We start from the raw sequence: 15327 nt of genomic DNA on the forward strand, positions 1-15327 counted from the left end.
TTCCGATATCTTTTCAACCTAAGTACTTAACACTGAAACAATTTCACACCAAAGGCTAGGTGTTTAAGTCCTTTCTTGTCCTGTTCTTTGTAGTAAAAGCAACAGGATTTGAACTCCCATGATGAACTTGAAACTGTTGGATGGCATTGAGACTAATGTTAGAGTTAATTCAAGAAAACTCTTATCAGAGTATATTTGTCTGAATATAAAGGTTCCATTTTTTCTTAATCTTTGTTCTGAATGTAACTAGAAATGGACTGAAATAACTTAATCATAAATTAATTTCTAAAGTTTGGATGTTGATGAGCTTGTTCTGAGCTACATTCTTCTTTTAAGGACTTGCCTTTGCGTTCCTCATTTCAAGGAAATCACTCTTAGCAATACTGCAGTGTGGTTTGGTGTCAGCAGCCAGCTGCTTAACGCTCTCTATTTCCCTCACTTTGACTCTTATTCAAAACATGTAGAAATAATTTTAAGGATTTATTGGGGGGGGGGTAACTTTTGTTACTTTAAAAAAAAAAATTTTAACTTTAAAAAAAATTAATATTTTTTTTTTAATTTTTAAAAGCTTAAAATATTTGTGTGTAGCCCCCTCTTGGACTTGTTAACACATTGCTGTTGCTAGAAATTTCGTTGTGGAGGAGGGAGAGGAAGGAACAACTCCACTTGGAAAGATCTCAATCATATGATAACAACAGGAAGGAAATAGCAGAAGGAAGGATATAGCTGAATACAACAAAAGTAATTTACCTTTTGGTGAGCAGGAGGGTCCTGGAGGAAAACTGGGAAACCATGATGCCTTGCAGTGTCTGCTGTGAGAACCATTCTAGGGTCTTGGATCTTATCTTCTCTGCTTGTGCCTGTTTTGTAACACTGGGGACTAAAAATTAATTTTTGTGATTAAGTTTTCCAGGCTACCTAGAGGATTTAATTGAGTTTAAGCTCTCCTGGTAGAAATTGCTAGTAATTTCCACCCCTCCTCACATGTGCATCATCAGCAAAGGGCAAGCAGTTAGATCTAAGTCCTAAGCTGATCCACTGGAAGATCAATTGACTTGCATTTCTGTTTTTCCTAACACATATACAATGGATATGTACTCTACTGTAGTTACAATTAATCCCTCAACAAAACTGTATCGCTTGCTTATTCTTTTCAGTGTGGGTACTTCAAGTTGCCATCTTAGGCTGGAGAGACCAGTGCTCGGATAGCTGTGTTGTGCTGTAGGCTCTTGGATTCCTGTACTGAGCTACTCTCTTGACTTCCATTACTGTCCTTTTTGGGGAAAGGAGAAGCAAACAGGATCCATTAGATTTCAGTCCTCCACTAAAAGCTTTTCAGTTCTAAACCGTTCATTCCTTTATCAGAAACTAATTAATTGGAACTTCATTATTTTACCTGTTACAGCAAAAGGTCTCTAGCCCCACACCTGAGGATAACAGACTCTTTCACGTCTAGGTCCAACTTCCCATTCAGTTCATGCGTGATTTCTTTTCTGTATTACATAGTAGGATTTTTTTAGCCTAGTTCTGTTACCAGCTGAAGATAGAAAGGTTTCATAGCAATATATCAGACACAAAAATCTACTTAAGAAACAAATTTTTTTTCGTAACCTGTTTCAGACGCACGGCGTTAATAATTGATATATAGATTAAGTGGAAGCCTGCAGCAGTCTGAGATGAACTTCATTTCATTTGCACAGGATGCTGTCACATATGACATCCAGTATGAGATTATATACTAATGCTTTCATTCAGAATAAAACATGTAAATATAAGGAATAAGTAGTATTGGATACTGTGGTTACTAAAACATGACTGTTGATTCCCTTATTATACAGAAAATTACAGTGTATATACGTGTGGCATAGAACTTTGGAGAAGAAACTGATTTTCTTTCTAGTCACCTGCCTGATTAAGTCTCATAGTGTTATCTGGGGAATTTTTAAAATACAAATACTTAAATAACATTTACTAAGCACTCTTCCATTGTTTTGACAACTGTCAATCATTTTTGAGAGCTGTATAAAAATAAATCGGGACTTTCTGCACCATGTTTTTTTATATATCACAAACTTCCTGGAATCTATGAACACTCGTCTGTGCTACATACTTGACTAAAAAAAAATGTGTGGAAAACTTGTTTAAGGAAACAAGCTTTGTTTCTTGGTACTCATTTCTTAAAGTAAAATCTAAGTTTTAAACTGTTTTTGATTATTCTAAATTGCAGAACAATGGCCTCGCAGGAGCAGGTCTGGCCAGTCCCAATGAAGGCAATTGGAGCACAAAACCTTTTGACGATGCCTGGAGGAGTGACCAAATCAGGGTATCTTCATAAAAAAGGAGGCACCCAGCTGCAGATTTTGAAGTGTAAGTTGAATGAGGTATTAAATAAATGAAATGTTTTAAATGCTTGTCTTTGGGGCCATTAACACTTTTCAAGTTAGCAGACTATTTAATGAAGCTGTTCTTCCACTTATTTTGTCTGTACTGGAATATATGTGTGAAAGACCCATATTGAAAGAATTTCCTTTAATTGTTTTGGAACTGTAAATCTTAGATTATAAATGTTGTGGCTGATTTTCTTTTACTTGGTTAAATCTCTTGTGAAGGATTTGACAAGTAAGGTTTTAAACACAGAAGCAGATTCCTGGGATATGTATCAATTTCAAGTATTCTTTTTTAAAAGAAATTAGTACTCAGCTTTTTTCCACTTGGTTATTCTGTACTGGAAAAATATCCCTATCTCCTACTGCTGTTGTGAAATGGAAATTTTCTCACTGCCAACATTAGGCTGCACTTAAACAGTAATTGCTTCTGGAATCAGAATATATTTACATGGAGAAAACTTAAGATTTTGGGTTTATTTATATGCTATTCATTTGCTATTCCTGTTTATAACTGAACTATACTTATATAATTAAGGACAGAGATTACTACCTTTGATAAAGGAAGGAGTGTTGGCCCCTTTAAAAAAAGAGAATAAAACATTGTTTTATTGGTAGCTTTATGTACTTGAGGTGAAAGAAGAGAGGGAGATACCGTCATGGTTTTGGGATGGATGTAAATATGTATTTGTAGCTTGTGGCTACCTTCCTCTCGTTTTGTTTTAGGTTGCAATCCTACATTAGCTTACTCCTCTAGTAAAGGAGCATGGGTGGAGGTCAGACCTGCAGTCTCTTAAGCTTCTTTTGAAGTTATTAGATCAGCTGCCTCTCAGATGAGGGAAGCAAATACTACCCTTAGTCCTGAAACTCTGTGAATGGGCAGCTTTACCATGTGACTGATGATCAACAAGCTGTCACTTAACTAGTTTGTGTTCTTTTGTAATGATTAATAAGACTACTAAAATCTTCATAATCCTACCCAAGTTAAGAGATTCTAGTTAATATACTGTCTTTGGATTTATATTTTGCTCTTTTTTTTTTTTCTTTATCTTTTCAGGGCCATTGAGATTTGTTATCATCCATGAGGGATGTATTTACTATTTTAAGAGCAGCACATCTGCATCTCCACAGGGTGCATTTTCTTTGAATGGTTACAACAGGTGAGTCCCAAAGAACTTACTTAACACTCAGTCTCCTTTTACGTAATGCAGGAAGCTATGGTTTTCATTTCCAACAAAGTTAAATGCAACCACATCTGTTGTTTGGGTTAAGCACTGATCTCGAATTCCGAGAGATGTATTGCTTTCAGATTGTATATATGGTGTTCCCTGTGCTTTGCAAGTGTATAGCCTTCACCTTTTGTAATTTAACCTGCAAAGCTGTTAAAATTGCAGTGGGCTTACTCTTGTTACTGACTTAATGCAGACTTGGCACAGGCAGATCGATGTGGATTCTTTCAGACAAACAGTCTTTGTTCTGTGGTGATTTCAGTGATCATCACAAAAATAGGAATCAGAAAGGAATATTTATGGAGTTACTGATTCAGTAACACTAAGTGGTGTCAAAACTGAATCAACTACAGGAGAGATAAATGAGAGAATGCATGTGCAAAATGCCTGACTCATTTTGCTACACGTTATAAATCTTAATATTTCTTTTTAAGTTGAAGACAAATCTACATGGTTTTCAAGTTAACTAGCACTCTCAGAATCTGAGTGCAGCATATGTGCAAGGCCTACTAATAGAAGTCTAACCTAACTTTAGGAAATTGCTGTTGTGATTGATACTAAGAAAGGACTAGTGAGAGAAGGAATGTAGAGAAATATCACATTACTGGTCCAAACCACTGCAATTTTATTGTATCTGTAAACATGTATGTTATTCTTGTACTGAATAATGTTCTCGGACTTTTGGAATAAGGAAATACCTCTTCTTGGAATGTGAGAGCTTTCTAACTGACCAGAGCAGTGGCGCATTTTATGGGAATGCAGTTGTAAACATTGTAGCTAATTAAAAATTCAAGATTAATTTGTATAAGAAACCTATACTGTAACTTGGTCATGACACTAGCTTCTGTCATCACACTAATATGAAAAATACCATGGATTTTGTAAATGCTAGGGACTGTGCCATTGCTTTGCATATACCTGCATTCGAGCAGCCTTGTAGCTTTTTATATATCTCCGTTCTAGCAGCGTTGTAGAGACCTTGGTTGGAATTGGGATCAGGTCTTGGTTAGTATTATGCACAGACATAAGCGTCATTGAAAAAGAATTTGAAATTAAAGAATTCGTTAGACTGGGTAGTTGCATACAGTTGTGTGAAAACAGGTCACTAAGGCTTCCCTGGGCTTTTATTTTGCAGTTTTCATTCAATAGCCTTCATGTGTTAAGAGTGGACAGGAGATGAGAAAGCGCCAGAGTTCACTAGTGACTCAAAATGTATAGTGATGCCTATTGCTAGTATCCCTCCCAGCTGTACCATGCATATTTCCCACATTAACATCCCTGTTAGCCTTAAATAGTGCAATAACTTGCTAGTTACTTTTGTGGCTTTGTTTTGGACTGGGCAGATGTAGAAAACTACAACCTCCAGCTTGAAAGTAGGATTGGTGTTCTAAAAAAGATGCAGTCTCTAATTCTGAAATAATTTTGCAGTTGATGTTGTTCTTAATGGCAGCTTCAGGGTGTTGATTAGATATATTTTTTTCAAAACAATGTTATCTTGATTAGGTACCTAACCAAAAGTCAAATGTCTCTGAGAATCTTTTTTTCTATGTTAACAAACCACCTTCCCTAAATATTAAGGGCTTATGGAAATACTATATTATATGAGGAAATTGGTGAGTTAAAGTTTAGGAACAAGAAAGCAAGCCCCAAGAATGATTATAAAAACTTTAATCAGATTTCTCTGTGGCTTATGCTGAATAAATCTTAGAAATGTTACTTTTAGATTACCCACAGTCTTAGGATTTTAGTCTCCTTATTTGTTCCAAAGCCTTATAGTGAGCATTTACAACAAAATTTTATGCCTGTAAGGAATTTCCTCATTTGAGACTTCTCTGGGAAAAAATAAAAGGAAGCAAACATATCTAATGTAGTTTGTGAAAGAGGTTGATTTACGCTTGTTTTGGAATAATTAAAAAAGTGCAAGAAAGTGTTTATAAGAGAAAAGTGGAAAAATTAAGTTAATTGTTAATAGTAGTTCTCCTTTATTTTCATGGAAAACCTGTGTTTTGATTTCTCTTCTGTGCCTTTCTGAAATAAGGATCACAGGCACCCTAAATACTACTTACTGTGGTATGAAGCTTGTGAATTAATGCAATTCATTAAAACGATTGAACAGGTCGAAACATCCATTCATAAGTCTGGCTGGTGGTTTAACTCTAGTGCTCTTTCTCCTGTGGGCACTCTTGCGTTGTCCTTTCTACCACTTTAATGGAATAGTACATGTGGGGATTCTTGCAGCATTTCCCTGGGCTTGGGGGTTATTTTTTGTAAGGCAAAACTGGCCTGTAAAACTGCTTTTTATCAGAGCTTTATGACTTGCACAGCAGAATTAAACTTACAGATTAAGGTTTTTATGTATCGGCTGTTCTGTTTCTCAGGGTTATGCGGGCAGCTGAGGAGACAACATCAAGCAATGTGTTCCCTTTCAAGTTAGTTCACATTAGCAAGAAGCACAGGACGTGGTTTTTTTCAGCTTCTTCTGAAGATGAAAGAAAGGTAACTTTCTTCTTCTTCTGCAATATAATTTTCCTGGAAGCAGAAAGTGAATCTTGGACTTCCCTAAAATCTACATCCACTGCACATGCAGCTGCCACTGAAATTTGTATACCTAGTTCTCTGGGCTCCCCTGAAAATCATGTATGAAGTTTTTAACTATTAAGTTAGCGTTAGTTCAAGTTGTAATTTAGGGAATGGCTATAAGTGACATACTAGATGGCATGGTTTTCTCCGTATTCCTTGTTTTACTTTTAGACAAGAAACAAATATTTATATGTTAAACCTTTGGTAAACTGTGAAAACTGTTCAGTGAAATCTGTTACCCGGAAACATACTATGAACAAGTACCTGGCTTTAGAAATAACAGCTTCAAATTTGCAAACAAAGTTTAATATTTGAATATGTTCTTAGAGCATTTTAGATAGTCAAAACATTTGACTGATAAGTCCTCTCAGTATAAAATCATGGATAAATACTATTTCAATGTACGTTCCTTGCACAGTTACTCTGTTCTTACAGAGGGCAGATACTGTGCATCTTTGTTTAATGATTTAAAGATGGATGTGTTGAATGTTGTATTTTTATTCTTATTTAGAATTGGATGCTATCCTTGAGGAGGGAAATTGATCACTACCATGAGAAGAAAGAAACAATAACAGAGTTCAGGTATAAACTCTTAATCTTTATTTGCTTTTTATCCCTTTTGCACTAGCTCTTGACAGTGGCGTTTTAGGCTCTTTGCACCTGCAGGTAATTTACTGTTAAATAAAAGCAGGTGCAGTAAGGCCCAAGAATGAAAGGCCTTCCTAATACATAGTTTAAAGAATACCAAGACGTAAGTCTTTTTAGTAAGAGAACTTTAAATGTCAGCTTTGTGTAAAACAAATAAAAACTTAAAAAAGACAGCAGCAACATATCAGGCTGTTAATTAGGAAACAGGAATAGATTCCTTCTGCTTTTCCAGCATTCCTTTCCAGTGCTGCAGTCCTGCTAACAGATGTGTTTACTGTCCCAAGACCTGTAGCACAGTGATGCAGAAGGTACTGTGTCTTTTCTTTTGCAGTGACTCTGGGTCTGATGCAGACAGTTTCTATGGCTCAGTAGAACGTCCCATTGATATCAAGTACTCTCATCATTCAGCAGATAATGAAGGTGACAAATTTAGACACTGATAAATAAGATTTATTTATTTGCTTATTTATTTCTTCTGGATTCTGCAGGAATTATTCCCATAGCTGAAGCGGACTAATCCAATTTGCAACTATATATATATCTTTTTTTTTTACAAGGTATATAGTTGTAATTTTAAATCGGAAGCAGATACTCTGTACCATAAACCATTAGTAAAAATAAATGGTAACTAAAGAAATTCAGATCTTTCAAGGAGGTGTCTGACACACTAATAATACTATTTAAAATTTTTATTAAGACTGCATGTTGGAGAGTTTGTAGATCTAGCAAAAAGATAAAACTTTTGAGTGTCCATAGGTCATAGTGTAGAAATACAAAGTGGTCTTTATTATGATAATTGAATATTATTTCTGGTAATTGAATAAAATTATAATAATAGGATATTAGTAACTTAAAAGTATGTTCTGAAGACATGCGGAGACAATGCAGTAAAACATTGTGGAGCTAGTTACCTCCCGTCTAGACTGTGAAATTAATTCACCTGTCCTGCGAAACAAGCAGTCACCCACATTGGGATGTTGTTGCATCTGTGTTGTAGTCTCTTTAGTATGAAACAGAATTGATCATCCCTCCAGTTAAGGAAGATCTTACATTAGGCATAGGACAGACCTTTGTGAAGTGCATAGGAGAACGTTCTTCAATGACTTTCAAACTGAGTAACTTTTTAAAGTAAGGCTCTGAAAATCTCATTCTTAGCATAGCCTTTTTTGTTTGAAGCTTGATACCTGTTCATTGCTGTAGTTGATTCACAATAAACAGTTCAGGCTGAGTGTGTTTAATGTCCTCACTTCTAATTCAAAAAATACACAAAGTCTGTCAGATAGGCTTTCACAGCATATTTCAGCAATTGACTTCCTAGTCAAGAAATGTGTTAGTAAAATCCAACATGAGAAGCCTCACCTCAAGGTTCAACATAGTTCCTTTACTAGGTCTTTTCTCATCTGCCCTTTCAGATTTCTAAGGGCAGCGTTGATTGGAGCAAGTACTCTCATTTCCTGAAAGGAAATTCCTGAGTCTTTCCTGCCTAGGACAAAAAGTCAGGAGTGAGTCTTTTTAGGAAATGCGGTTCAATTGCTGCAAAGCAGAGGAAAGCAGACTCATCAGCGTTTCATGTAGGATTGCAGTTTAGTACTACTGTGTTTAGGAGGGAAGGGTTATATGCAATACAGACTATGTTAAGAGGCCTAGCAGGAGTTTAAATTAGTCAAATTAGAAGAGCGAACTGATTTTTAGCAGATACTCTTAAGTGTATTCTCTGGGGAAATACTGCATATTGTCCTTGAGGCTCCTGTCATAGTCAATGATGAGAAATTACTGCCTAGAAGTAGCATGTTTTTCATGTCTTGATTATTCTGACTTATAGTTAAAGGCAACATTGAAACCATTTGCTGTGGTGCATTTTTTTGTTGCCAGAGCAAGGCAAAAGAATTAATAGTTTCATAGATCACTAGGCTTGCTTAGGCTTCTGTATTGCAAAATCACAAATGTTTCTGTGTTAGGGTTAGGTTTTGGGGATAACTTTTTTCCAACTGGTTTTGCCAGTGCATCCCTGTAGTTGTGTGTCTGCGACCAATTTGAATTTTTCTTAGGCAGGCAATAACACTGGAAAGTGTCACCAGAAAGTAAATTTTAATTTGAAAGATGAAAAAAACTTAATGTGCAGTGTAGTTAATCTCCCGCTGTTGTAAGTCATGGCTTTCTTTAATTGACATCAAAATTTAAGAACACACCTATTCTCAATAGCAGAGAGTGGACCAAAATTCTTCATTATTTTTCCACCTCTTTTAAAAAGAATTTAGCTGAAAAATACTTGTTTATTAAAGAGCAATAAGTACTCAATACTCTTTCTTGGTTCCACGAGCACTTATCAGTCTAACATACAGATTTTTATCTGCAGATTACGACCAGGAGGAAGAGGATGAGTCTTACTTGCAGCCAGATACTTCTGAGGTAGTGAAAGATGGTATGTGATTTCTTTCATTCCCTTCACAAAAGACCCCATGAAAGGCCTCTAATGAAGTCAATATTCATGTAGAATGCCAGATTATTGTTTTGGCTTGATCATATCTAAAGCATTGCAGGTAGTAAAATAGAATCCTGGAATGGGTTGGGTTGGAAGGGACCTTAAAGATCATCTAGTTCCAATCCCCCTGCCATGGGCAGGGACACCTTCCACTGGACCAGGTTGCTCAAAGCCCCATCCAACCTGACCTTGAACACTTCCAGGGAGGGTGCATCCTTTTGGGTACTGGAAGGCTGCTCTAAGGTCTCCCTGGAGCCTTCTCTTCTCCAGGCTGAGCAACCCAACTCTCAGCCTGTCTTCATACAAGGGGTGTTCCAGCCCTTTGGTCATCAATAACTGAAGTAATGCACAGGTATCTAATCTTGAGAGGTGTTTAGGGTCAAAAGTTCCTACTAACAGCAGTAACAATTATAGAAGATGTTACATGCCTTTAAGAGCATGCTCTCTTGCAGGCCTCCTGCCCTGGAAGAACCTTTATCTGGTCATCAGTCTGGAGCAGGAGTAATGCTTTTAATGTAGTCTCTTTTTCTTTGTTTTTAGCAAAAGGAGAACTCTTTGCTAAGTCGTCATAAGCCATGCCTGAATAAAAATTGCAGGAGTTTAACATTCAGAATTGTGCTGAAAGTTAAATGCTTGTCCAGCATTTTGGGTACTATCAGACCAGATGCCAATGAAGTACCTTAAATCACATAGAAAATAAAATTGAAAAGACTCGTTTCTTGACATACTATATTTCCCCTCAGTGTGTCCTGTTTTTTGAATGTTTTCTTTCTGTAGATATGGTCCTGCCCCCAGCCTACCCACCTCCACCAGTTCCTTATGCCAGAAAAGCTGCCTACTCGGAATCAAGGGCAAATTCCTTTGGTGGCAAATCTACTGTGCTAGTACCACCACCGCCTCCTAAAAGAAGCTTACCTGATATCAAACTGGAGGATCTCTTAAACATGAGAGAACCCCAGTTACAGTGCCGAGCTGAACCTAATCTAAAGATTCAATCCTCAAGCCGGAGACTAAGTGAACAGCTTCCCCCTGTACCCCCTCTTTTCAAAAAGTCTGTGTGTGTCAAAGAAACTTGCTCATTGCCTCCAGAGCCTCTGCCTCTAGCTCAAGTTCTTGCTTCTCCAGAAGGATGCGAGAAGCTAAAAACCTTAAACCTTTCACCACGAACTCCTCCTCCACTACCAAGCAGCAAACCCAAGCTGTCACAGTTTACTGAAAAACCAGAGCCCAGAGTGCCAAGAGAATATGGTAAGCCTGGACTGTTTGTGCCACCAGTGCTCCCAAAGCCACCTGTGCCAAGCCACCAGCCCCCTGGAATCAAGCCGAGACCAGAGAAATCTTCATGTCCCCAGTTACAGTAAGTATGAAAATACAGTGCACTATTAAATTTTTCCATTGTGTGTTAGTTAACTAGTTGACAGACATATTTTTCAGATTCGCATTGACATCTCTTTCTCTTCCCTGCACCATCCCTCTCTTCCTCACAGTGCTGTGCTTTTTTGCCTCTATATTTGTTACTTGAAAATTTTGCAATGATTTTACCTTCTCAAATAGTTCAGAAAGAAACAGTAGATAAACCAAACTTTAAAAAAAATTACAGAAAAATTTTGTAGTTTGTTTGTTTTCAGGTCTTAAAGACTTAATAGCCTTTGATCACAGTGAATAAATAAGAAGCCTTTATGTCAGAACCTCAGTAAACTGCAAAAACAATTTTAGGCTTCTGTGGAGATAGGAAGTGTGTTTCATTTTATATTAAGATCAGCTTTAAGCAATTTGGAACTAGTCACGGTGGTGAGTCAGGTGAAAATATTTTTGTCCATTGGATCATTTAGCAGCTCAGAAGAACAAGTAATAAACTCTTTAAAGACAGTGCAAGGAAGACACTGATATACAGGAGTGAGTCCAGTGGAAGGCCACCAAGATGTTTGGGCTGTAGCCCATGATATGTGAGAAGAGGCTGAGAGAACTGTATTCATTCAACCTTTAGGAAGGCTAATGGGAGATCACTGCTGTCCACAGCTACTTAACGGGTTGGTATGGAGAAGACAGCAAGACCTCAGAGGTCTGCAGTGATAGGATAAGAGGCAACAGGCAGCAGTCACAACCTGGGAAATTGCAGCTAGATGTTAGGAAAAACTTTTCACCATGTTGATGGTGAAACATCAGAACAGGTTGCTGCGGAGAGGCTGTGGAATCTCCATCCTTGGAGATACTCAAAACTTGACTGGACACAGCTTTCTGAGGTACCTGATCTAGTTGGACCTGCTTTATGCGGGAGCTTGCACTAAATGATCTCTAGAGGTCCCTTCCAACGTAAATTAATCTGTGACTTGGGGGGTAAACTGAGACTTGTTCTTCAGTTCTAGTTTTATTATCCCTCCAGTGTTTTGTGTATATTTGTTCTGTTTTTCTGAGGAGATGTCCTTCAGTTTTTGTTCTGTTTCCGCCAGGAGATCACCACCAGATGGACAGAGTTTTAGAAGCTTCTCATTTGAAAAACCAGCACTACCCTCCAAGCCAAACCAACCTGACGATGATTCTGATGATGACTATGAAAAAGTAAGATCAAGGAGATGATCCATTCTCAGAGTATTTCTTTCCTGCTTATGTATACTTTTGGGAACCTTTTAAACGCACAATTTCAGGGAAAATTAACTTTCTGAAAACACAATGCTGTGTGTTGTTTTTTTTTTAAAGCTTTGAGGAATACCTTGATAAATTTCGGATTTTAATATTGGATGTAAAGGAGGAAGAAGCATAAAGTAAAGATTAAATTGCCATTAATAATTTCAGATACTGATGGCTGTAGCTTACTTGCATAACAAGTTGCTAGCATTTTGAGTTGTCATTGACTTACACAGTGATTTATTTTCTTTGTTTATTTTTCAGGTTGGGCTGCCTGCTTCAATATTTCTTAATACCTCTGAATCCTTTGAAGTTGAGAGGTAGAGTTGACTTGAAAATAGTTGCTTAGAAGTCCTACAAAAACCTGCACTGAATAGTAGTCCAAAGATCATTTTGATAGGTACAATTTGCGTTTAAAAACACAATGGAAGTATTTAAATTCCTTTAATCCCACCTGAAAGGAGGTTGCAGCAAGGTGGGCATCAGCCTCTTCTCCCAGGCAACTAGCTACAGAACAAGAGGACATAGACTCAAGCTGTGCCAGGTGAAGTTCAGGCTAGAAATGAGGAGGCATTTCTTCACAGAAAGGGTCGTTAGGCATTGGAATGGGCTGCCCAGGGAGGTGGTGGAGTCACCATCCCTGGAGGTGTTTAAGAAAAGGCTGGAGGTGGCACTTAGTGCCATGGTCTAGTTGACATGGTGGTGTTAGGGCAAAGGTTGGACTCGATGATCCCAGAGGTCTCTTCCAACCTCATCAATTCTGTGATTAATATGGAAATCACTTTTTAGGGGAGTTAGTTCAGTGCTCTTGTATCAATTGAAAATGCATACTGCCTGGAAAGTGATTTTACTCCATCTGGAGGAGGTTGTTCTGCCAGGATGCTAGGTGGCACAGAAAGCCAGATCGTCTGTGCTGCGTTACTGGTTCAGATGCTAGAACAGTAAAATTCTTTCAGCTATGATGTACTACAAATTATTACAGCCGAAACAGAGATTTGTAATAAGAATTTTAAGAATCTAGGCATTTTAATTATCAGAGTCAGAAAATGCTAATATATGTCATTGTTGTATTATTTTTAGGACGTTTAAAGCTAGTAGCCCACGGGGACAACCGCAAAATGGATTGTACTGTATTAGGAACTCATCTACTAAGCCTGGAAAGGTAACTTGCAATTGCTGAATCTACCCCTCAAAAACCTTTTTGATTTAGAGATACTATATCTTAGATATTATGAACTGCTTAACAATTTAGATGAGCTCTTTCCTTAAAGCAAGAAAATATGAGACAATCGCTATCATAACTTCAGTGATTTTTTTTTTGTTTGTTTGTTTTGGCTGGATTGTAACTAATTCCTTAATAATGCATTAACTTAGAAGAGCTTATTAGCATAGACTGACTATGTTGCATTCTTCTTCTTCAAGGTACTGGTCGTATGGGATGAATCTGCAGACAAAGTGAGAAACTACAGAATCTTTGAAAAGGTTAGTAGCTGCACTATGTGTGCTTGTGTATATATGTGCCTGAAGTGTGCATGTGTATAGGTGTATATCGGAACTACAAGTTAAAAGTCTAAACTTCTTCCCATTCCTAAGAGTAGAAATAAGCTAAATTACAAATATCTGGCCTAGGATGAGAGTTTGAGTACTCAGATCTGGGCTTTCTAGTTGCTGTATTGTGCAAAGACAAACTAGCTGTAAATGTTCACATCTAAATTTCAGCTCCAGTCAGATCTTAAAAGAAGGAATATTAAATTCCTGAGTCTAATTTGGACTTATTTGTGTAAGTGACTAGTTTGCAAAGCAGTAGCTTGTTTGAAAGAACTTCTTAGTTCTGATGATGATGTTTTGGGGCTTTTTTTTAAACATTGAGTTGGAAAATTTGCTGTCAATGATTACATATGTTTTTGTTCTACAACAGGATTGCAAGTTTTACCTGGATTCAGACATCATGTTTTTGAACATGGGAAGTTTGGTCGAATACTATAGCACTCATGTCTTACCTAGTCATGACAGCCTGATTCTTCGGTGTCCCTATGGTTACTCTAAACCAAGGTGACATGACTGGCATAATTCACTGCCGCTTAGAACAAATGGGTTCCCTACTGCCCTTGAATTAAAAGTGGACTCCTGCCACTGTTGGACATCCCATTGTTTGCACACAGAAACTGAGTCTGTTTCAACCATTTATTCTCACGTGAGTCGCATATGAACTCCATTTAATGAACTCTTGGTAAAACCTTACAATCCAGACCAGTGGATTTTATGGTCTTTTCTTTTGAAAAGATCCGAACTGATTATGCTGTGAAAGCTGTCCATGATACCTACACCTTTTATAAAATTGCTGCTATTACTAATCTCCTTGGAATGTGGAAGATGGACATGAACAAAAAACTGGTCTGAATACAACCAACACAGAAAAGGGAAGCTTCCGAAAGTGTATCGGAATTCACTTGTGACAGGGAATACTAATACTCTGACTTGAAGGCATTACTCCTTAAGTCAGCACTGGTGCTCAACTGAGAGTTTTTGTATTACTTGTATAATTGATGTGTAAATAATGAAGATTTCTGTGCAAATAATTTGGTCTACTATAGGTAAAGATGATCCAGAAATGTGGCTTTTTTTTTTAAGCCACCTCATACATAAATGTAACTTCTGATTACAATGTCTGCAGTAATCATCATCAGGGTTATCCAACTGATACGGTTGTGGCATCCCACATACTACTTAATGACGTGCACTTCAGATAGGTGTGGAATGATACTCATTTGGCTTTCATGGGAGCCCTATTACTTAGTTCTGAACTGAAAGGGTAGGTGCCACTAGTATTTTAAATGGAATTTTAATTTTAATAGATTGGAATGGTAATGGAATAGTAATTTTAATAGAAAAGACTACTTAAGATGAAGGGGGAAGGGAGGGAGTCTGTTCAGTACCCCAAATTCTGACTAGCAGTTTTCTTTCAGATTGTTATAATCAAAAGTTCTTTAAAACAAAACAGAAAAAACCCCCAAACCTATAACCATGAGTGTGATGCTACTCTCGCCTCATAAATCTTTGTGGCCAGTCTCTTAGCGTCAGGTTGTCAGCCCATTGCATTCTGCTCAGTTCTAGGGCAAAACACACTGCCCTAGTCTAATCTTTGAAGATCATGAAGAATTTTGCTATTATTAAATTGCAACTCATTTTGTAGTTGCATGCAAAATAAAATCTGTTTTATAACATACTATCAGCACTATCAGACTATCGGTGATAGGCATTATCAGGGTGCTTGTAATATTTGTTCCCTAATATTTCGGGGACAGATGTCGAAAAAACAACGGCTTGATATTTATGCCAAAATTATCCTATTCCTAAATTTTGATAAAGAGGAGAAATT

The 15327-nt window shown here is 37.3% G+C and overlaps 1 protein-coding gene across 2 annotated transcripts in view; it reads left to right on the forward strand.

Annotated features, from left to right (window-relative positions):
- The window catches only part of SH3BP2 (SH3-domain binding protein 2), a 21051-nt gene extending 6291 nt beyond the window's left edge, over positions 1–14760 (forward strand). Inside the window, exons 2-13 of one of the 2 annotated variants that reach the window (XM_009710025.1) lie at positions 2228–2367; positions 3442–3544; positions 5992–6109; positions 6705–6775; positions 7173–7261; positions 9198–9263; positions 10101–10680; positions 11774–11882; positions 12213–12268; positions 13029–13110; positions 13371–13430; positions 13867–14760. In XM_009710025.1, the coding sequence (XP_009708327.1) occupies positions 2228–2367; positions 3442–3544; positions 5992–6109; positions 6705–6775; positions 7173–7261; positions 9198–9263; positions 10101–10680; positions 11774–11882; positions 12213–12268; positions 13029–13110; positions 13371–13430; positions 13867–14004 (1612 nt within the window). In that variant the 3' untranslated portion in view covers positions 14005–14760. The remainder of the gene's footprint in view (positions 1–2227; positions 2368–3441; positions 3545–5991; positions 6110–6704; positions 6776–7172; positions 7262–9197; positions 9264–10100; positions 10681–11773; positions 11883–12212; positions 12269–13028; positions 13111–13370; positions 13431–13866) is intronic. The other variant, XM_009710024.1, reaches the window with a different exon arrangement.
- The last annotated feature ends 567 nt before the right edge of the window (positions 14761–15327 follow it).

The sequence above is a fragment of the Cariama cristata genome, unplaced genomic scaffold (genome assembly GCF_000690535.1).
Source record: "Cariama cristata isolate BGI_N322 unplaced genomic scaffold, ASM69053v1 scaffold30261, whole genome shotgun sequence".
NCBI classification, from domain to species: Eukaryota; Metazoa; Chordata; class Aves; order Cariamiformes; family Cariamidae; genus Cariama; species Cariama cristata.